This window comes from Phoenix dactylifera, chromosome 1 (assembly GCF_051530095.1).
Source record: "Phoenix dactylifera cultivar Ajwa chromosome 1, Ajwa_hap1_PhDact_Kaust_v1.1, whole genome shotgun sequence".
Lineage (NCBI taxonomy): Eukaryota > Viridiplantae > Streptophyta > Magnoliopsida > Arecales > Arecaceae > Phoenix > Phoenix dactylifera.
This window is the reverse complement of record NC_143190.1, coordinates 37,889,796-37,913,033: the sequence shown is the minus strand read 5'-3', so window position 1 is coordinate 37,913,033 and position 23,238 is coordinate 37,889,796. Positions and strand designations below refer to the sequence as shown.

At 51.0% G+C, this 23,238-nt stretch overlaps 2 protein-coding genes and 2 non-coding genes across 4 annotated transcripts; all 4 read right to left on the bottom strand.

Moving 5' to 3' along the window:
* Nucleotides 1-2,514: 2,514 nt before the first annotated feature.
* LOC113463427 (small nucleolar RNA snoR80) lies at nucleotides 2,515-2,646 on the bottom strand. The gene has a single exon (XR_003387619.1). It is a non-coding gene; the product is annotated as a small nucleolar RNA snoR80 (small nucleolar RNA).
* A 179-nt stretch (nucleotides 2,647-2,825) lies between these two features.
* On the bottom strand, nucleotides 2,826-4,477 carry LOC103717679 (protein NDR1-like). Its single transcript, XM_088724181.2, has one exon. It carries the CDS (start codon nucleotides 4,055-4,057, stop codon nucleotides 3,407-3,409), a length of 651 nt encoding a protein of 216 aa, XP_088580307.2. The 5' UTR covers nucleotides 4,058-4,477; the 3' UTR covers nucleotides 2,826-3,406.
* Nucleotides 2,829-2,924, bottom strand: LOC113463426 (small nucleolar RNA Z157/R69/R10). The gene has a single exon (XR_003387618.1). It is a non-coding gene; the product is annotated as a small nucleolar RNA Z157/R69/R10 (small nucleolar RNA).
* A 3,484-nt stretch (nucleotides 4,478-7,961) lies between the features above and the next one.
* LOC103717700 (NDR1/HIN1-like protein 26) lies at nucleotides 7,962-9,119 on the bottom strand. The gene has a single exon (XM_008806180.4). The coding sequence runs from the start codon at nucleotides 9,106-9,108 to the stop codon at nucleotides 8,275-8,277; it is 834 nt and encodes a 277-aa protein (XP_008804402.4). The 5' UTR covers nucleotides 9,109-9,119; the 3' UTR covers nucleotides 7,962-8,274.
* Nucleotides 9,120-23,238: the final 14,119 nt, after the last annotated feature.

Sequence of the window (23,238 nt, the reverse complement as noted above, 5' to 3'; positions counted from 1 at the left end):
TCGACGTACGGCGTAATACTCGTGCGGCCACAGAAATCCCGGAATCCGGCGACGCTCAGCCATACACCGGTGGTGGCACGACGGTGAAGACGCGGCAGAGGCGGTGGTGGCGTCGGTTGCAGGCTCCGGTGGAGGGCCAGAGGCGGCGCTGCAGAGAGAAGGACACAGTGGGACTGCTCTGTCAGGGGAAAGCTTCCTCTTTTCTTTTTTTTTTTTTTTTTGTGTGTGTGAAGCTGACAGAGGGAAGGAGAGGAACCGAGAGAAGCTCGGTGAATCAGGGTTGATCCCTTTGTCCCCTTTTTTGTGAAAACCGAAAGACGATTTTTTTTTTTTTTTTTAAACAGGCTGACAGAGGGAAGGCCCTGTTCTCCTTGAAGCACTGTGAGAACTAATGGGGAAGAAGGGCTGTTGTTGGATCGGGGCTTTGGCAGCAGGGGCAAAACCAGCCTTGCTCTGATACCAAGTTGATGCCGGACCAATTTTAAAATGAAAGCAGGAGAAGAGGAGAGGAGAAGGAGGAAGAAGAAGAGGAGAAGGAGAAGGAAGGAGAAGAGAAGAAGAGGGAAACGTGGGGAAAGAAATTCTTTAATTCTGCATTAAAACCCTAATCTGCTTACAAGTTTCCTTTAAATAGGGCCCCATAAGAACAATTAAAATAAACCCCTTACATAAAATAATTCCCCACAAATAAGCCCTAAAATGAAAATAAGCCCAGAATAAAATAAACCACAAATAAATTCCTAAACACAAATAAACCCAGAAATAACAATAAGCAAATATGTAAATAAAATGGGGACCTAGCTGATGTCCCCATCAAAGAGCAAACTTGTATCATATATTATCATGAAAGTTGGGAACGATAACATCAATCCAATGGAACGTTAGCAAGTTGGCCATAACTGCTTGTCCCTCAGGTCCATGTGTACAACTACTTGGGGCTTCAATTTTACCATGACCGGTTCATCCTACAAGTAGACACATTTGGGTAAACATATCTTCTAGTTTATTTCATGTTTTTGTTGATTGTGTCTCTTATCTTCCTGCTTCAGTTCATATAAACAGCATCTGGATGCAGCGCCGCTCGAGTGGGAAATTGGATTACGCCGGTCCGAAAGCATAGGGCCAGGCTTGGAGACAGCCAAAAGAGTTCAAATCGGGTTTAGGGTTAAATGTAGAACTATTTGTTTTCAAACAAGGCTTAGGTATGTCATTGGCCCGGCTCAGCCCGAGAATAAGCCCTAACAAGGTCCAAAACGGCGCCCAAAATCAAGCCCAAATCAATTTATTTTTGTATATTGTTATTTAAAGAGAATAATGAGAAAATAAATAATAAATTAAAATAAGTTTAGCTGAGAATAATGTATCATGTATTATTTACTTGTATTATAGAAAAGAGCCTAATTGTTAACAAGCTCATTTATTTGTGAAACAATATTATGAAATATTAAACTTCAATGGGTCAGACTGGTCCTATATTTGACCCAAACAGATGATTCGAGCCGGCTCAATCAAGTTCAAGTAGGGCTCAAGTTGGGCTCGGGCCTAGAATATCTGTTCTTAAGCCCAGCCCAAAGCCCCAAAAAATCAGGACAAGTTTGGGTAGGGGCGCATTGCCCGGCCCACTTTCTGCCCTAAGTGTCACAATTATATCAGCATGCAAATAGGCCTTTTGAGAAGCAGCAAGAACAGTGTCTCATGGTGCATGAATATACATACATATATGGATGTATATATATAGATAGATATATGTATATATATATATATATATATATATATATATATATATATATATATATATATATATATATATATATATATGTATATGTATTCAAAGCAGAGTCCCCTTCTTCTCATGCTTCATCAGGTATAATAAACAAAGAATAGAATTTATTCAAGAGTTAGATAATAATTAATGTTAGTAATCACTTGGACTTGACAACTTTGCTCCTGTTGCTGCTAAGGTCACAGCCAAATGCCTTGGGAGTTGGTTTGCTTGCTTCGTAATTTGCAGCTTTTGTAACCAATATGCATATATACGTACATGCACCCTAGTGACATCCATGCTACAAATTAAAGAGCAAATTTTGAAGTTTCAGTAAAAACCCTTCCCATTTAATTTTAAAAAAAGAGAGAAAAATAGCCGTACAACAAAAACACAAATCGGCAAATTTCCTTCATCCCGTTAGTTGATCATCCATCTAATACATGTCTAGATAAATCTGGCTCCTTGATCCAAGTACCCGAATCAAGACGACATATAGACAATGAAGCGTTATAACCCGGCACACGGGATAAAATGGCATTGGGGGAATTAAAAAAAAAATCAACACACAAAATGGAAATCCTGCATAAGAGCTCAGATCATCTCCAGTTTAGCCGGTTCGCCAATCAATAGACATCCTAATGGAAATTCTCTTTACATGATAATAAAAATCGAATTCGAACACTGTGATAAATTTAACTTTGATGCAACTCTGAATTAGTTTTAGGGCAAAAAGGCAAAAAGGAATGAAGGAATATATGTGGTGTTTCCAGGATCAAATGGCACCCATAAATCAAGCCAAAGACCAGGATAGCCACATAAATTTAATGTAGCGCCCGAGCCATTATGCCTAGAGGAACCCATTGAAATCCACTAGAATTGGTAATGGACGCATCCACAAATCTTCCTGCGAATGTCCATAAATATACTTGCACAACGAGGCTATTTACCACAAAGATATGCAGAAATTTCAATAGAAAAACATTCATTTACCACATAAAAGAAAACTATATAAACATATAAAACACGAAGTAAAGAAAATAAATAAAAAGATTAAGGGGAATTATGTAGTGCTCAGACAGCCAAGGGTTTGTCTTCAACTGCTGGTATTATATACCAGATCAGAAACTCTAGTCCACAATATCCTCATCACTGCACCAAAATAACAGTAAAAAAAATCTAAGAGAAATCATAGGTAAAAATATGTGTAAATAGCAAGAGATCGGTGGGACGCAAAGCCAAAGTGGAAAAAAAAAAAAGAAATCAAGCGAAAAAGATTGAAATCCTTTCGCCTCACAATGCCCTGAGATTTCAAGGAGGCAGAGGAATGAGAAGAACGGCTTATTTGGGCAAAGCGGCTTCGACCATATATATAGAGTTTGTCGGTGGGCATAAGTCGGCTAGGGTTTGCGAACTAATATATCAAGGCCCTCCAATTGGTATCTAACGGCTAGTCGTGTACGGTCATCTTGCTGTCGTTTATTAATGGCTGTGATTTTCCTATCGATCGCCTGGATAGGAGCTGGGGCTCGTACATGCGTCGGATTATAAGTTATAACCCGACCCGGTGAGAATAGAAACGGGAAAGAAATAGGCTCACCACAGTGATCAAATCTCGGCCGTCCGCTCTTTCATCAATCAATATCAATAGCAGTATGTGAGTAAAATATATACAGCCGTGCAGACGAGGAGCATGATAGGGCGAGAAGCGAGGACCAGGGGAGCAGCGGAACGGAGGCGGATCCCCTTCTTCCCGGTCTTCTTACCCTCGGCATCGACCGGCACATCCCCTGCCAGGCGCACCGGGTGGTGCCGGGTCTTCCTTCCGAACACCTTGTACCGGAAAGCCGACTCCACCCCGACCCGGAAGACGGCAGTCCCGTTTGTGACTGCCGCTGCCCAAGGGGCCCTCTCCTTCCGGAGACCAGGGCCGGAGAAGTTGCCGGGCTTGTCGGCGGTCTTCTGGTGGCCCTGGTAGAAGGCCGGGATGAGGGCGGCGCCGGCGCCGGCGGCGGAGGAGGAGGAGTTGGGGAAGAAGGAGAGGGAGACGTTGAGGTCGTCGTGGTAGATGCCCATCTCCTTGTTTTTGTTCTCGATCTCGAGGACGAAGGAGGCGATGGGGTCACCGAGGGGTGGGTTCGAGGCGGTGGAGTTGGGGGCGGCGGCGAGGGAGAAGGAGGTGACGTAGAAGCGGGGTTTGATGGGGCGGTAGGAGAGCCAGAGGAAGAGGGCGATGAAGCCCATAGTGAGCTGGCACCCCACGCACAACCGGCACAGGCCTCCGGATTCGGACATGATCGCCCCTTCCACCTCTCGCGGAATTGGGGAGCTTTTACTTTTCGAAGGTAAAATTAAGAATTTGATGCCCTAGCGGAAAGGTATCGGAAAGCGTATGATGCTCGACAGGGCCTTGGATTCTCTCCATCAACTACCGTCTATTTAATGGTAACATCGGAAATGGGTGACTGGTGATGAGTTACCCAGATTTTTTGTGTTCCCTGGCTCGTTTGACTACATGGTGGTTGACCACAACAAATATTCTACTGCAGTTTTATAATGCAAGGAGTATCTAAGATAAGACCTTTGGTTGCCCTTTTTTTTATCAATCTGAAAAATGGATTAAAGTCTGTGAATATTCCTTACTATCATTTGCTTGTATCTTCTCATGGATTGGAAAATAATAAAAGAAGTAGGACTAAGTTTTGAAAGGGTTAAACATAGAATCTCTGCATTTCTGTCCGGCAACATTCAGTTCCAATCTTCTGTCAGAAAATAATCAGAACAGAGTATCATGTAAACCTTAAGGTCTCCAATCTTCTCTTTCAAAAAGCTTTCCATCGTGCATATTAAAATATTTACAGAAGAAGAGAAAAATAAGAAAAAATAATAATTTATTATTTTTTATATCATATTTGATACTTCTTTAAAATTATATATACTCGTGTACAGACTCCATATTTAAAAAAAATAATATAAACTAATAGGAGATCATGCTAATAAAACAAAATATTATGAGTGTTGCAGGTTGTTATGTGATTCCTAAAATTATGCCAACATCTTTCTTCAAAGTCAAAATAATATTGTACATGCCAACTTGAGTTTGAAAACTAAATAACGAATGTACCCAGAAATTGGTATATTAGATCAAGAGCTAAAGTAGTAACTCAGAAGTTGATGTGATAGATTAGGAGCTGACATAACAGCTCAAAGACTGATATAGTGGTAGATTAAGAGCTGACATAGCAGCATAAAGCCTGATGTGGCATAACAGAGTCTGATGTGGCAAAATATGAGTTTTTATAGCAGCTCAAAAACTAATGTAGTAGATTAAGAGTTGATATAGCAACTCAAAAGTCGATACGGCAAGCTGATATGTCAAGTTGATGTGATAATATAGAATTTGATTAGCAGAATAGAAACTGATATAGCAACTTAGAAATTGATGCGGCAAATCAGAAAACTAATGGAGCAAACTAATGTGTTTGGCGATACTAACATCACTAACTGACGTTCATTAACATGACTGACTAACATAGCAAATTGGTATCTGTCGATGTGTCTGACTGATATATCTACCGATGTGGCTGATTGGTTTGTCTGATGATGTCGTAGTGAGAAGATACATAGAAGATGACAGTTGCAGCGAGAGCAGAGCTCAGAATAAAGGCAACTGTAAGTCAATGATTCTTGCATATCGAGGCACCATGAAAGAGGAGTAATTAGCTTTGAACTGAATGGTGAAGGAGCCAAAGGCAGAAAATAAAACCAGAGATGGAGAGAAAAGGGTTGAACGACGGTGAGGAGAGATGATCGAAGATCTGAAGCTGAGGAGAAAATTGGTGGAGAGGAGTTGCGGATCCATTAGAAATTAAAAGATCTTCAGATATTAATTTACTAAAAAAAAGATATGAAGATCTTCTAAGAAATATAAGATTTTCAAATGTTGATTTACTAGTAAATAGAGGATCTGTAGAAAAACAGAGGGTCTATGGGTCCATCGAAAAATAGAGGATTTTCGGAGGTTGATTCACCCATAAATAGACATCGATAGATTGGCAAAGAAGGTCTTCAAAACTTCTAGACATAGCAACGACAGCTACAGCAAAGGCGGAAGAGATGACGAAGCATATTAGGTGATCAGTGGCTCTGATACCATATTAAAATATTTGCAGAAGAAGAGAAATACAAGAGAAAAAGAGAGAAAAAAATGATTTTATTTTTCTGTTCTGTCACGTTTGGTGCATCATAAGGTTATATATTCGTATACAAACTCCATATAAGAAAAATAATATAGGCTGATAGATGATCACAATAACAAAGTAAAATATTATAGGTGATACAAGTTATTATGTAATTCCTAAAATTACTCTAACAAAATTATGCTAATAAAGAAAAATAATATAGATTGATACATGATCACATTAATAAAGAAAAATATTATGGATAGTGTAGGTTATTACGTGATCCCTAAAATAATGCAATAATACAAATGGTAAGAGTGATTTATTTACATAATTTTGATTTTAAAAATAAAAAAAAAAGAAAAATGAGTGAATCAATGCCACTAATCTTTGGCAACTCTTTTACTTAGTTGAATTATTAGACAAGAATCCAGGACCTAGGGCCTATTGAATGACACTCCTCTTCTCAGCCCACGCACTGTGTGTTCTGAGTTCAAAACTATAACGCTAGTCTGTTGTTCAGTGGAGGGTCGATCTAGCACTCGCTGCTTACCTTCCTTTCTTTATTTCTTTTCCTACTTCTTACTACAGGGCCAGGCTATTTCCCATCTTTTTTGTTTAGGACTAAAAAGGGCTAATCTTACCTTTTTCAATCCTATATTTATTCTTTGGATTTGACTTTAATGGGAATCGAACCATGATCTCTTGCCCAAGTGGCAAGAGGTGACATCATCGAGCACGGACATGGTTGTCTCTTCCTCTCTATTTCCCCGGTTTTTATCTTTTGCTTCTAGTGGCAGTGCCATTTCCACCCCTCTTATACTTTCTTTTTCTTTCTTTCTTTCTTTCTTTCTTTCTTTCTTTCTTTCTTTCTTCTTCTTCTTCTTCTCCTTCTTCTTCTTTTTTAAGAAATAAAAGAGAAAACCACACCCGTGTAGCAGCTCCCACTGGACCTCCTACCACCAGAAAATATTCGACGCGGGTAGACGAGATGACCATCCTTTACTCATACCATTCCAACTCATGGATTATCCCATATATGAATACGTCACTCCAGCGCCACCTCAGTACCGGCGGACCAGATAGCAGCTCCATCGGACAAATCAGGCAGGGGGTATCCTGGTTTTTCTTTCTTTCTTTCTTCTTCTTTTTTTTTATAGAAATAGAAGAGAAAACCACACCCGTGTAGCAACTCCCACTGGACCCCCTACCACTAGAGAATATTCGATGCGGGTAGACGAGATGACCATCCTTTACTCATACCATTCCGACTCATGGATTATCCCATGTATGAATACGTTACTCCAGCGCCACCTCAGTACCGGCGGACCAGATAGCAGCTCCATCGGACAAACCAGGTAGGGGGTATCCGGTCCCCACATTAAATCGACGCCCGCACGTTTTGAACCTGGGTCACTCCGGTGAAATCTTAGCCCCATTCCAACCATACTATCATCTTGGTGGCACCCCTTTTATACTTTTTCTGTAAAATTGTGGTGCATCATTCCATCTCTTTTTTACTCGAAAACAAAAATCACTTTTTATACCTTGTTTAGACTGCTCTACACATGCTTCTTTTTTTTTTTTTGAAAAAAGAAAAGAGAATCCGTTGTTTCCTTCTCCCTTCACACTCCGCGATAGCCATCTCGGTGAAAATCAATTCAAATTAGAAGTGTATTTAATAAATCACACATGATAAAGAATATTGAATTAAAAAAATCATTATGCCATGGGAATGCATCCATTTATTAAATACTTTCTATTATTGATACGGCACATTATTGTTATATATTCCCACTCAAGATCCAATTTGATGGATGGACAAATTGACGAGCAAATTATTCTACTTGATTGAGTTTGGAAAGCATCACACAATAATGGAGCTGATCTATAAAAGAGAGGATGCAAATATGTGCAGTTAGGATTATACGATTCCCACACAAGCAGTTGAGCTCTTATCATATCAATTGATCAGGATAATTAAGATATTCCTTTTTAGGTGTTCCGTAATTGGGTGCTTTTTTTTATTTGTGATCTTGTCAGTTATGGTATTTTTTTTTCGGGCATGTTGAGATCGCATTGAGCAGTAACCGATCAATTTAATGGTTCGAAGATTTGATCGATCGTTGATTTTATTAAACATATGTTGCTATCTGGTTGACGAGCTGAGCTACCAGATAAGATTTTAGAAATGATAAATTAGAGCTATATTATTATATTTTTAAACTCGAAAAGAAGTTGTACAAATCAATGTTGCAATCAAATGAGAATAAATATGGATCAAGTTAGGAGAGCCTCATCACACAACCAAGTTGCAACATTGCACACGTCCTAGAAGTAGATCGAGCACCTCTTGTCCCTGTACTCAGCCAGGAGGCTTCCATCGGGACCCACCACCACGTCGCATTGCACGTGCAACGTATGGTGGTGCGTGTCCCAAATCTTCACCTTGAACCGGATGCCCGATTTCAACTCGAACCGGAACTCGACCCGGCCGGCCGCGGCGTCATCCGCCAGCTGCGCTGCCAGCTTGTCCCCCGCCGCCGCCGCCGTCCCGGTGAGATCCCCGAGGACCAGCGTGGTGTTCTTGGGGGGCTGGTAGAACGGGTTCAGGACCGGACCGGAACCGACCAGCTGGTCTTTGTAGAAGACGGAGCCGTAGACGACGTCGTAGTAGATGCCGACATTCCTGTTCGGGTTGCGGTCGGTGACGTTGAAGGAGATGGGCGAGTTGAGGAGGGCGGGAGGCGGCTGGGCGATAGCGGGGGTGGAGAAGGAGGAGAGGTGGAAACGGGGGCGGTGGGGGCGGAGGCTGAGCCAGAGGATGAAGACGATGACACCGGCTGAGAGGAGGAGGGAGAGGAGAACCGAGCAGACGCCCATGGCGAACCTCGTCGTCAGGCGCTCCCTGACCCAGCTGGTTCTGAACCGGGACCGGTGGGGATGGTACCGGGTTTGGGTCGGGACCGGTGACTGGAACGCGGACGACATTGATGCGACTTTGGAGCAGGGAAAGTTTCTCGTGAATGGACGGTGACGGAATTCTCTTATGGATGTGGGGAAAGAACAGAGATGGTGGGCTACTCTTTCACTCTTTTTTTTTTTTGGCTGAGGAAGTAAGGAATATTTAAACTTTGCTTCTTTCTTGTTCATTAAGCTGATCATTGAACCAACCTAAATTGAGCCGACCCAAACCCGAGTTGGTCTAGTATGCGGGGTAGAACAAATTCAATTTTAGGTTAAAACATGAATGAATTAGTAAGATTAAGTTACAAAAACCTCCTAGGTCAGAGATAAATTACACTTGCATGAAAATTTTACGCTTATTCTTCTTAGACTTATTTTTATTCTATATTTCAATTCATAACTTAATAGAATGTTAGTCAAATCTTTAACTTTTAATGGGACCAAATATTATGTTAGAAATTTTTTTAAAAATAATCAAAATAACCCTATAAAAACCTTCCGGAGATTTATATTTATTATACTTATATCCAATATTTTGTAAAAACCTATACTTACACCCATTAAATTGACAATGTTAGTAAAGCCATTTATCTATTGTAAAAAGTCAAAATTACCTCTATAAAAAAATAAGGCTCCTCTTTCACTTTTCTGACTCTTGAAACTATTCGAAGTATTACGTCTTCTCGGGTCTTTTTCTCTTCAAGATTAGGGATTCTTTCTCACTTCGCCACCCCACCACAAACGGCCAATGACAATCTTCCTTCCCAACCGATATCCGATAATGAGCATCCTCTCCAACTAGCCTCCATCCTTCGAGATCACGTTTTGTTCTCGCTTCTTCGCCCACCGCATTATAGAGATCGAAGATGCCAGTGTATTATTTGCTGATTTCGAGTTTTACTTGTCTAATACTATAGAAATAATTTCTTAACATTGTCACTGTGAATGAAGATTCATGTATCCACATATGGAGTTTGTTGCTGGAAATTGGACCCGGGGGCAATCTTCGGTCGAGGAGAGGGAGCGGGGAGTGAATTCTCACGGCGGGGCGGCGGTCCGTCGGCGAGCGGCGTCCTCCGTCTAGGGCGGTCGGAGAGAAGGGGCAGCAGGTCCTCGTGGCGAAGCGGCGATCCGTCAGTTGGCGGCGTCCTCCGTCCGGGTGCCTGCACACGAACCGGTGGCCGGGTTTTCCGGCGCCGGCCCTCCGACGCTCAAGTCAGGGAGGGGGCAAATAGTGTAGAAAGGGAGATAAATAATGTCTGTAGAGTGTATCCATCCTCCCTCCACCGTGGGGCCAAGGCTCCCTTTTATAGGCGGGGGTCGGTTTACCTGCGATGTAACAGGGCGAGGCCGTAGTACGGCTCGGCGTGTTGTTCAGGTCGGCGCATGGTCAAGCGAATCATTGCTCTGAATTCGGCGGTGAGGGCGTCGTATAACCCGAACTAGCACGCTGTCAGACGAATTATTGCATTGGTGTCGGAGGTATGGCCGAGATCGGAGACTTATCATAGTTGACTAGACTCTGCTGGGCTGATTTGCCGTGGAGAGCTGAGAGTCCGTAGATGACAGGAGCCATGCGCATTTATGGTGGAGTAAGCTGGAGATCCACATTTATTGTGGAGTAAGCCGGAGATCCGCATTTATTGTGGAGTAAGCCGGAGATCCGCATTTATTGTGGAGTAAGCCGGAGATCCGCATTTATTGTGGAGTAAGCCGGAGATCCGCATTTATTGTGGAGTAAGCCGGAGATCCGCATTTATTGTGGAGTAAGCCGGAGAGTTACAGCGACCATGCGCAATAAATGCCAGAGGGGCGTCAGGGTATGGTCCTCGGCCAGACCTCTGAGGCGCACGGCCGTAGTAGGTGGCTGACAAGAGTAGACCTCGAACATCGGGGTTTTTCTTAGGTCGGAGGTCTCGAGGTCGGGCGTTCCGAAGTCGGACGCCGACTTCGGCCGTCCGGGGTCGGAAGTTGTACGGCTTCTTTGGGGCATTTATGTCATTTGGGAAAAAATCTTATTCCCCCAACACTACCCCCCGACTTCCGAGTTCGAGCGACTTGTGGGCTCGGACGTGGGAAGTAAAGTCTGTCACTGAGGTTGGGGGGCGAGTCTCGTCCGCCCCCTTGCGCTTCTCGGAGCTTTCATGGTGAAACCTGCGCCCTTTGGCGTCTCGAGGCTGCTTTATTCAGTGAGCTTATGATGAAGCTCGCACCATTACGCTTCTTGAAGCGGAGGTGGCGTCTCTTGAATCGCCAGGATCGCCTTACGGCGGATTAATGATGGGGGTCCTCGAGCTCGTCGAGGCGGTGCCTCAATCCCGTAATCGAGGCTTCTCGCTCATTAATGAGTGTGCCGTTACGGGGTTTAAAACGGATACGCGGCGTGACCCAAGGTCGGACGCTTCCGATTTCGTGTTACTGGATCACAATTCCGGAGAGGTGGAGGCCACATCGAGGCTCCACGTGTCCCAGATCTTATTAAATGAGGGGAGCGGGGCAGCGTCCGCTCGTTCCTCAAGACGATTTGATTTTGCAGACCCATGATGAGGCCCCGAGATCCGATGGGACAACGCTTCGATTTCGTACCCGATTTATTAATCCGGAGTGAATACGGTGCCTCGGCTTCCGAGGTCGACACGTGGCGCAACCCGATCGGGGGATGGGAACCGACCCCATCGATCTGGGCCGTCAGGGGGGTCTATATAAACCCCTCGAGGTTGCCCTAAAGGTCTTGTTTGGCTGCTTCTTATTTTCGTTGCCTTTCTCCCTTGCTTCCTTTCTCAACCGAACCTTGCCGTCGGTGCCCGGAGCGATTTCCGGCGATGTCCAGTAGGTTTTCACCCTGTTTTTACTAGGGTTTCCTCTTTTCTTCTCCTCCCCAGCTTCCATTTTCCGCTTTTTTTAACTTTTATTTCGTTCTTCTGTGGGAATGGGTTTGGGTCCTGAGGAAGTGGGATCGAGCCTGTCGGGGGAGGAGTTGGAGCTGATCCGCTCCCGGTTCTTCTTCCAGCCCGGGTTTCGTCTTGAAACTGCGGGGCCGGAGGACAGGGTGACGCAGCCGCCCCCAGGTCGGATCGCGGTCTACCGCGAGACACTTTGGGCTGGCCTGCGTTTTCCTACCCACGAGTTCGTGAGCCAGCTGCTGGCCGAGTACCAGCTCGTCCCGGCGCAGTTGGCTCCGAACTCGTGGAGGACCATAATCGGGTTCTTGTCCCTGTGCCTCGGGCACGGGATCCCGATCTTGGTAGGCCTCTTCCGCCGGTGTTTTCTGTTAAAGAAGAACCCGGCGGACGCAGGGTGGCTATACTTTGCCTTTCGGGGCGGTATGTCACTCTTCCAGGGTGCCCCTTCCTCTAGCGCCAACTGTTGCTGGAAATTGGACCCGGAGACAATCTTCGGTCGAGGAGAGGGAGCGGGGAGTGAGTTCTCACGGCGGGGCGGCGGTCCGTCGGCGAGCGGCGTCCTCCGTCTAGAGCGGTCGGAGGGCCGGCGCCAGAAAACCCGGCCACCGGTTCGTGTGCAGGCACCCGGACGGAGGACGCCGCCAACTGACGGATCGCCGCTTCGCCACGAGGACCTGCCGCCCCTTCTCTCCGACCGCCCTAGACGGAGGACGCCGCTCGCCGACGGACCGCCGCCCCGCCGTGAGAACTCACTCCCCGCTCCCTCTCCTCGACCGAAGATTGCCCCCGGGTCCAATTTCCAGCAACAGTTGGCGCTAGAGGAAGGGCCCGAGTAGCAGTCATGAAGTTGAGAAGTAAGGGAGCCTCTAACATCTCCCGGCGTCCCCCGCAAAGCCCTGGACACTCTGTCCAGAATTCTCCAACTCCGGCTGACCCAGTTCCTCTGGTCCAGCCGGAACAGTTCGACGCCTTGGTACAGCAAGTCCAGGCCCTGGCCGCCGCCGTTCAGAGTTTGCGGCGCGAGGAAGCCTTACCTACGCTCCCCCCACGGGCTCAGACCCCGCCGGAGTGTCTCCCCAACGGCCCGGTTTTCCCAAGCCAAAACTTGCATGGCTCTTCTAGAGCCAACAACGGAGAACGAGCTTCTCCCCGGAGGGAGTTACCGGGAGAAGGTTTCGATCGGAGACCCCAACTTTCTGAGGCAGAGTCAGCCCCAGATCACCGTGAGCCGGCGCAAACCACAGCGACAATCCCACGGGTGGGGGAGCTCGACCGGAAAGTTGAGCATCTGGAGCGTCAGATTGCGGCGCTCCACAGCAAGAAGGCAAGACAAGAGGGAGACTTTGAGTTCAGCACCAAGTCCCCCTTCTCCCGCCAGATCGAGGATGGGCCGGTTCCCGCGAGGTTCAAAATGCCTCAGGTGGAACCCTACAACGGGACCTGGAGAGCTATCGGGCCCTCATGGCCCTACAAGGGTCCTCAGAGGCCATACTCTGCAAGGCCTTCCCAGCGACCCTCCGAGGGACCGCTCGGCTTTGGTTTTCTGGACTGAAGCCGAATACGGTGTCCTCTTTTGAGCAGCTCGGCAGGCAGTTCGCCACCAACTTCGCTGCCAGCCGGCGCCAGCGACGGACGTCAGACTCCCTCCTCGACATCAAACAGAAAGAGGGGGAGCCCCTCAAGGAGTACCTGGACCGCTTCACCGCCGCCACATGGGAGGTTCGCGAGCTAGACCAGTCGATGGCTATGTCGGCTCTGAAGACTGGGGTTCGCTCCTACCGATTCCTCTTCTCCATTGAGAAGAGCTTCCCGGCCGACTTCACTGAAATGTTGGCCCGAGCCCGGAAGTATGCCAAGGTCGAGGAGGCAGTTGCATCCAGGCGGGGGGCAATTGAGCCCGCCTCCAAGAAGCAGAAGAAACGCCGCGAGGAGCGCGGCCGACAAAGGAGCCGATCCCCCCGCCGAGAGAAGAACCTCCCCAGACTGAGAAGTCCGCCCCGACAGCAGAGGCGATCTCAGCAAAGGACCCCTCCTCGGCCGAGGTCCCCACCACGGCCTCGGACGTACCCGGGAAAGTACGAGAACTACACACCCGTCAACGCTCCCCGGGCCGAGATCCTGATGGAAATCGAGGGTCGGGACTTCTTCCGACCCCCGCCTCCTATGCGAGACACGGGATTCCCCCGGAGTCCCAGGAAGTATTGCCGCTTCCACCGAGATCGTGGGCACGACACGGAGGACTGCTACCAACTTCGGGATGAGATAGAAGCGCTCATCCGACGGGGAGTACTCAACCGGTTCGTGAGGAACCGACCTGAGGAAAGGAGGCCGGCGGAGAATGTCGTACCAACCAAAAATCCGGGCGACAACAGGCCCATCGCCGGCACCATCAACATGATCGGGCGGGCCTCGGCAGGAACGGCCGCCCTGGGAGCACCCCCGAAGCGCCCACGTACTGGTGAAGTCATCTCGTTCTCGGACGAGGACTTAGAAGGGGTCGAAACCCCCCATGATGACGCTGTGGTCATCTCTATGATTGTAAATAGGTTTGATGTAAAGCGTGTCCTAGTTGACAATGGAAGCTCAGCCAACATTTTGTATTATCATGCCTACCAAAAAATGGGATTGACAGAAGGGCATCTCCGGAGAGTCAATGCCCCGTTGGTTGGGTTTACCGGAGATGCAGTCCCGGTTGAAGGTGAGGCTAGCTTCCTTGTCACAGTCGGCCTCGCCCCCCGGGAGAGCACAGTGAGGATGGACCTCTTGGTGGTCCGTCTGCCCTCGGTCTACAACGCCATCCTTGGGCGCCCAGGGTTAAATGCCCTTCGAGCCGTGGTTTCAACTCGCCATTTGCTCATGCGGTTCCCCACCGACCAAGGAGTAGGCGAGGTCCGCGGAGACCAGCTGGTCGCCAAGCAATGCTACATGGCGGCCCACACAGTAAAGCAACCAGCCGAGGCGCCGGATCACCTGATGGGCCCTTCGCTGCCCATAGAAACCCTCGATGCGAGGGACACCCTCTGGAAGAAGCAAGTAGAGCCCGGTGAGCTCCTTATTCAAATCCCACTACAAGAAAATTTTTCCGAGCTAACTGTGCAGGTCGGCTCCGGCCTCGGCGCCCGCGAGAGGGATTGCCTCGTCAGCTTCCTGCGGGACAACGCTGACGTCTTCGCCTGGTCGCCCGCGGACGTGCCAGGAATTGACCCTGAGATCATGGTCCACCGACTCCAGGTGAGACCGACCAGCCGGCCTGTAAAGCAGAAGAAAAGAGGCTCCGCCCCGGAACGACAACGAGCTGCGGCTGAGGAGGTGGACAAACTCCTCGGGGTCGGCTTCATCCGGGAGGTCTCCTACCCGGACTGGCTCGCCAACGTAGTCCTCGTAAAGAAGGCCAACGGGAAGTGGTGTATGTGTGTGGACTATACCGACCTGAACAAGGCCTGCCCGAAAGACAGCTTCCCCCTCCCGAGCATCGACCAGCTCGTCGACTCCACTTCAGGACACCAGCTGCTAACTTTTATGGACGCCTTTTCAGGGTACAATCAAATCCGAATGGCGCCAGAAGACGAGGAGAAGACGGCCTTCATCACCGACAAGGGCACCTACTGCTACAAGGTGATGCCCTTTGGCCTGAAGAACGCTGGGGCCACCTATCAGAGACTGGTCAGCCAAATTTTTAAAGACCAGATCGGCCGGAACATGGAGGTCTATGTGGACGACATGTTGGTAAAGAGCCGAGCGGCGGAACACCACATAGCCGATCTCAACGAGACATTCGCCAAGCTCAGAAGATATCAAATGAAACTCAACCCGGCGAAGTGCGCGTTCGGGGTCACCTCGGGCAAGTTCCTGGGTTTCATAGTGACCCAGCGCGGAATTAAAGCCAACCCGGAGAAAATCCGGGCACTGCAAGAGATGTCGCCTCCAAAGACTGTTAAGGAGGTGCAACGGCTCGCAGGGCGGGTTGCCGCCCTGGGAAGGTTCGTCTCTCGGTCAGCCGAGCGATGCCTCCCCTTCTTCGAGAGCCTCAAACGGCCGAAAGACTTCCGGTGGACGGAAGAATGCCAGCAGGCCTTTGAGGAGCTTCGGAGCCTTCTGGCCTCTCCCCCGCTGCTCACCAAGCCCCAGAAAGGCGAGATTCTTTACTTATACTTGGCCGTCTCCCCAGCTGCAGTGAGCTCAGTTCTCGTCCGGGAAGAGGACAAGCTCCAAAAGCCGGTCTATTACACCAGCCGGGTTCTCAGGGATGCTGAGACCCGGTATTCTAAACTTGAGAAGACCATCTTCGCTCTCATCATCTCGGCTCGGAGACTCAGGCCTTACTTCCAAGCCCACACGATAGCTGTATTGACCGACCAGCCTATGAAGCAGATATTGGAAAGGTCGGATCGTGTGGAGAGGATCGCCAAATGGGCGGTCGAGCTCGGGGAATTCGATCTCGAATATCGGCCCAGGCCGGCTATCAAAGCTCAGATACTCGCCGACTTCATCGTGGAGTGCACCCTTCCGGACAGCCCCGAGAGGCCACCCGAATCCGTAGAGGAGGCCCCGAGGCAGCCATGGGTCCTGCACTCGGACGGGTCTTCGACCTCGGGGGGTAGCGGGGCCGGACTTATCCTCACCAGTCCAGACGGAGTGGTGGCCGAGCAAGCTTTGCGCCTCGAATTCCCGGCCTCGAACAATGAGGCCGAGTATGAGGCTCTCATCGCCGGGCTCAAGCTGGCGAAAGAACTAAGAGTGGAAGACCTGACGGCCTTCAGTGACTCCCAGCTGGTGGTGAACCAGGTCCAAGGGGATTTTGGAGCTAAAGAGCCATCCATGCAAAAGTATCTCCAAAAGGTGCGGGAACTCATATCTGCCCTGAATTCTTTCAATATTCAATACATCCCCAGAGCGGAAAACCTCAGGGCAGACCAACTATCCAAATTGGCAACCTCCCGCATAAGCGAGCTTCCCAAGGGAACAGCGCTCGAGTATCTTCGGATCCCCAGCACGGAGGAACCCGAGCCCACCATGTGCATCGACTCCGAGCCAAGCTGGATCGATGGGCTCGTCTGCTACCTTCAGGACGGAACCCTACCTCACGACGAGACGGAAGCTCACCGAATCAAGCGCCAGGCCCCCCGGTATGTCTTATACGAGAATAGACTCTACCGGCGATCATTTACTTCTCCCCTTCTCAGATGCCTCCGTCCCTCCGAGGCGGACTATGCCCTCCGAGAGGTCCATGAAGGGATCTGCGGAAATCACCTGGGGGGTCGGGCATTAGCCCATAAGGTCCTGCGACAAGGATATTATTGGCCCACACTCCAGAAGGATGCAACGGATTTCGTCCGGAAGTGCGATCGGTGCCAGCGAAACGCCAATGTCCAGCGCCGACCTTTAGCTCTGCTGACCTCCATCATCGCCCCCTGGCCGTTTGCCCAATGGGGGATCGACATCCTGGGGCCCTTTTCCCTGGCCACCGGACAGAGAAAGTTCCTGGTCGTCTCCATCAACTACTTCACCAAATGGGTCGAGGCCGAACCCGTCGCCCGGATCACCGAGCAAAAGATGCGAGACTTCGTGTGGAAGTCCATAATCTGCAGATTCGGACTACCCCGTATCATTATATCTGACAATGGTCGACAATTTGAGAATGTTCGTTTCAGGGAATTTTGCTCTGAGCTCGGCATTGATCACCGTTTCACCTCAGTCGCTCACCTCCAGACAAACGGGGAAACTGAGGTAACTAACCGCACTATTTTGCAGGGGCTCAAGGCTAGGCTTGATCGGTCCAAAGGACAGTGGGTCGAGGACTTGTACAATGTCCTTTGGGCGTACCGGACCACGTTCCGACTGCCCACGGGAGAGACCCCCTTCAACCTAGCATACGGCACCGAGGCCGTCATCCCGTTGGAGATCGGCCTGCCTTCTCCAAGGGTGGAGCATTACGACCCCGACACCAATTCTTCCCAGCTCAGGAGCAACTTGGACCTCGTCGAAGAGACAAGAGAGGTTGCCCGGGTCCGCATGGCGAGATACCAACAGCGAACGGCCCAATACTACAACTCTAGAGTCAAGCCCAAGCTCTTCAAAGTGGGGGACCTCGTCCTCAGGAGAGCCGAGGCTTCTCAACCGACTGAGCAAGGAAAACTCGCCCCAAATTGGGAGGGGCCGTATCGGATCGCCCGGGTACAACGACCAGGGGCGTATAAATTAAAGTCCCTAGAGGGGACCCTGATCCCGCGAAGCTGGAACTCCGAGAATCTACGAATGTACTACCAGTAAAACTCCTAGGGGTTCAAGACAATCAGGACAATGGACTCAGCTTCCTTTTCGCAAACAATTCTCTTATCTTGATGGCTGTAATTCTCTTCTAATATTGGGTCGTCTGTGATCCTCAGATTTTCCGGCCAAAATCGGGATGCCTCGAGGCTCGACCGTAGAGTCCCAAACTCCCTCGACCTCGGGAAGAATCGCAGGACGATGAAATATCGACTTGGCGCGAAATTCCCTCGACTAAGGTCAGAATGCCCCGCTTCGTCGGGATGCCCCGGCTATAGGGATGTTCGAGACGTCAAGATATGAGTACGGTCCTCTCTGACCAGACGAGCTCGGCTCGTTCTCCATCAACTTCCCCCTATGAGCACGGTCCTCTCTGACCAGATGAGCTCGGCTCGTTCTCCTACCTCGACTAAGGTCGGGATGCCCCGAGGGTCGACCGTAGAGAACCAGACTCCCTCAACCTCGGAAAGGCGCCGTGAGGGGTGGAAAGGGTGGCTCCACCCGGGGCGCCACGAAGTGGACCCCCGGGAGCGGTCGACGATCCCCGATCCCCGAAGCGAGCGATCCCTCGACTAAGGTCGGGATGCCCTGAGGGTCGACCGTAGAGAACCAGACTCCCTCGACCTCGGGAAGCGTCGCAGGTCGGTAGAGCGTACCCAGACCCGCCGACTTGACGAACGATCCCTCGACTAAGGTCGGGATGCCCCGAGGGTCGACCGTAGAGAACCAGACTCCCTCGACCTCGGAAAGAAGCCGTAAGGGGTGGAAAGGGTGGCTCCACCCGGGGCGCCACGAAGTGGACCCCCGGGAGCGGTCGACGATCCCCGATCCCCGAAGCGAGCTATTCCCCGACTAAGGTCGGGATGCCCCGAGGGTCGACCGTAGAGAACCAGACTCCCTCGACCTCGGGAAGCGTCGCAGGTCGGTAGAGCGTGCCCAGACCCGCCGACCTGATGAACGATCCCTCGACTAAAGTCGGGATGCCCCGAGGGTCGACCGTAGAGAACCAGACTCCCTCGACCTCGGGAAGCGTCGCAGGTCGGTAGAGCGTGCCCAGACCCGCCGACCTGACGAACGATCCCTCGACTAAAGTCGGAATGCCCCGAGGGTCGACCGTAGAGTCCCAAACTCCCTCGACCACGGGAGGCACCACAGGTCAGCAAAGCGTCCACGGACTCGCCGACCTGACGCAAGATTCCTCGACCAAGGTTGAGGCGCCCGAGGTCCTACCATGGGGTCTGAAACTCCCTCGACCTCGCAGAGAGCTACAATTCAATAAAGCCTCGCCAAATCCTCTCAACCTCGGTGGGCGCTGTTGGGTCCGTGAGAAACCCGAGCCCCCCTTTAAGTCAAAATGACTCCGGAGGTCAACGAGGAAAGGAGGCAACCTACTCCACCATGCAAAGCGTGACTCGGAGAATGCAAGAGGTACATCCAACTAGACGCCCTCCTTGTTAAATTTTATCTACATATTGCTGAGCGGAATCCCAACGTTGGAGTCTTATCTCGCCCCAAAGTCGGGCCTCTCCAATGGGTCGGCTTAAGATCGACCCCCTAACTACATTATGCAGGCTCCGTTCGTCAAGTCTCCGCAATCTGTACGAAGGCTTCATAAATTAGGGCCCAACTCGGCTCTTCTACGTAAACTCCGACATCTAGCTGAGAAAGTGGTCCCGACCATGAGTGTATCAGCCAAACATGGATACCAAGGCAATTTTTGGAAATCCCAGCCTTGCTCACCGAGATCTCGGCAGAGTCCGAGAACGATAACTACGAAAACCTTCGACGATGACTTACTTATTAGCCCGCGCTCCCTACGAGGGGTTCGGAGTTAAGTTCGGAAACCCGACTAAAATCCCCGAATAGCAGCAGGCATAGACCTAGTCCGGTCTTACTTGAAGGGCTAAGGCCCGACCTCGATGCCTTGGGATTTCCCTAAAGGCTAAACGTGATGACTTCCACGATTCTTAGATCCGAGCTATGGGACTTAGAGGAATTTTCTAAAAAACCTAAGACTCGGAGCTCCTTTTGGTCGGAATGACTGGAACCCGAGAAGGCTAAGACATAGCCCGGGGAAAGAGGACAACTTCGTTAAGCAACCCGAAAACAAAGATGTGAAGTTAGAGGTCGTCGAGGCAGTTAGCTAAGGCTCTAGCCTCGTTCGCAACAAAAAAGAAAGGCAAACACGTAATGATGAAAGTGTTTTTCATTAACAGAAGGCCGAAGGCCGATTACAAAATTGGAGGTCGACCATTTAAGAGCCGACCTCGGATACAATGAAAAAGAAAGAAAAAATACGCTAAGTCCTAAGCGGCGGGAGCAACGTCCGGGGGGTCGTCCGGCACATTGATGATCTCGAGGTTTTCAGCCGGCACAGGCTCGGGGTCGGGGGCAGGGGCCTCGGGTACCTCCGGGACGGCGTCCGTCTCGGCCGCCGGAGCCGCCTCTATGGTGCCAACCGCCTCGGCCGCCCCCGTCGAAGGCTCGGCGGGGTCTTGTTCGTATATCCCCGCCTCGGATGTCAAAATGGCGGGGAGGGCTTCCACGTCGGACCCCAGGCCCAGGTCCTCCCTCGGACGGACCGTCGAGAGGTCGTACTGAGGGCAGTACCGGCGCATCTGAGCCCGGAAGTTCTCGAAACCTCGGAGGAACCCGTCCACTGTCTCCTCCTCCAACATGTCGCGGAACTCTTGCAACTCCTTGAAGAGCTCCATGGCATGTTCGGCTCGCTCGAGTGCCCTCCTCTCCCGGGCCTCAAGTTGCTCGATTCGGAGGCGGGAGACCCCGTCCTCATACCTGAGGGCCGCGACCTCGGCCTGGACCTCCCCTAAGCGCGCCTCCGTGCCGCGCAAGGCCGACCTGGTTAGGGCGTGGGCGGCCTTCTCCTCCCCGAGCCCCTCCGCCATAGCGAGGCGCTCAGCCTCGGTGGCCGCCCACCGAGCCTCGGTCGCGGCCAACGCCGCCTCCAGCTCGGCGACTCTTTTCTTGGCCGGCTCCAGCTGTCGGCCGAGCTGTCGGACTTCTTCCCGACACCCGTGGGCGATGAACGCCAAGGTGTCGAGCTCGAGAATATGCTGAAAAGAAAGAAACGAGGGTATTGTGAGTTGAAAAGCACACAAGTACGCTAGTAACTCAAGGAAATTAAGAAGGAAGCTTACCCGGGCGGTGTTGCAGTAAGCGCTGCCAACGACCTCCTCCAGCGAAACATTCCGGAACACGGCCCGGTCCGCTGGAAGTACCGCACGCCGCAACATGGAGCGCGCGACCTCGGCATCCTGAAAGGCCGAGCTCCCCTCGGGAATAGGGGAGTCCGGCTCGACCGACTCTTCTCGGAAAGCCCGTGAAGAGCTCGGCACGACCGGGCCCGAGGTCCCGGAGCCGCTCGCTTCGGGGCCTCGAGCAAGCCCGGGTTCTGGCTGCTGCGGGGCCATGGACGACTCCCCCCGCTGGGCAAGGGGGCAGGGCAAGGAGGGGCCGACGGGCCCGCATCACTAACGACCCGCTCCCGCCTCGGGTCGGCTGCAGGGGCCCCCGCCTCGGGGCCACTCGTGCCGGCTGAACTGGAGGCGCCGTCCGACCTCGCCCTCTTCCGGGGCTGGGGCCTAGCTCCCCCGGCCTCGGCCTCTCGCCTCCTCAGGCGAGAGAAAAGTGATGTGTTGCTGGTCGGCAGGCGGAAAATATCTGAAATCAAAATTTCGTTAAGTGTCAGACCAGTGACAGTAAAAGCAAAGAACGAAGAAAAAATAAAATAATGTAACCACCCTTACCCTCGGGGCGCGCCGAGCTCAGACCTACGCTCGCCAGGGCGTCCTCCCGCAGGAGCTCGGTCAGGTCGTTGCCCCTCCCGAGGGCTCGCACGGAGTCCAGGGTCCTCAGCTCCCTCCTCGAGGGCTCGGAGAGCTTATTGAGGGTCTTCAACCGAGGGTTCCCCCACCTCGGGTCGAACCCCCAAGGCGCCTCGGACGCCAGGAAGAAAACCTTCCCCTTCCACTCATGAATCGAGGAAGGGGCACCCTGGAAGAGTGACATACCGCCCCGAAAGGCGAAGTATAGCCACCCTGCGTCCGCCGGGTTCTTCTTTAACAGAAAACACCGGCGGAAGAGGCCTACCGAGATCGGGATCCCGTGCCCGAGGCACAGGGACAAGAACCCGATTATGGTCCTCCACGAGTTCGGAGCCAACTGCGCCGGGACGAGCTGGTACTCGGCCAGCAGCTGGCTCACGAACTCGTGGGCAGGAAAACGCAGGCCAGCCCAAAGTGTCTCGCGGTAGACCGCGATCCGACCTGGGGGCGGCTGCGTCACCCTGTCCTCCGGCCCCGCAGTTTCAAGACGAAACCCGGGCTGGAAGAAGAACCGGGAGCGGATCAGCTCCAACTCCTCCCCCGACAGGCTCGATCCCACTTCCTCAGGACCCAAACCCATTCCCACAGAAGAACGAAATAAAAGTTAAAAAAAGCGGAAAATGGAAGCTGGGGAGGAGAAGAAAAGAGGAAACCCTAGTGAAAACAGGGTGAAAACCTACTGGACATCGCCGGAAATCGCTCCGGGCACCGACGGCAAGGTTCGGTTGAGAAAGGAAGCAAGGGAGAAAGGCAACGAAAATAAGAAGCAGCCAAACAAGACCTTTAGGGCAACCTCGAGGGGTTTATATAGACCCCCCTGACGGCCCAGATCGATGGGGTCGGTTCCCATCCCCCGATCGGGTTGCGCCACGTGTCGACCTCGGAAGCCGAGGCACCGTGATCACTCCGGATTAATAAATCGGGTACGAAATCGAAGCGTTGTCCCATCGGATCTCGGGGCCTCATCATGGGTCTGCAAAATCAAATCGTCTTGAGGAACGAGCGGACGCTGCTCCGCTCCCCTCATTTAATAAGATCTGGGACACGTGGAGCCTCGATGTGGCCTCCACCTCTCCGGAATTGTGATCCAGTAACACGAAATCGGAAGCGTCCGACCTTGGGTCACGCCGCGTATCCGTTTTAAACCCCGTAACGGCACACTCATTAATGAGCGAGAAGCCTCGATTACGGGATTGAGGCACCGCCTCGACGAGCTCGAGGACCCCCATCATTAATCCGCCGTAAGGCGATCCTGGCGATTCAAGAGACGCCACCTCCGCTTCAAGAAGCGTAATGGTGCGAGCTTCATCATA

Excerpts from the sequence above, each read along its gene's own strand:
- LOC103717679 (XM_088724181.2), bottom strand. The coding sequence starts at position 4,057 with ATGTCCGAATCCGGAGGCCTGTGCCGGTTGTGCGTGGGGTGCCAGCTC.
- LOC103717700 (XM_008806180.4), bottom strand. The coding sequence starts at position 9,108 with ATGATCAGCTTAATGAACAAGAAAGAAGCAAAGTTTAAATATTCCTTA.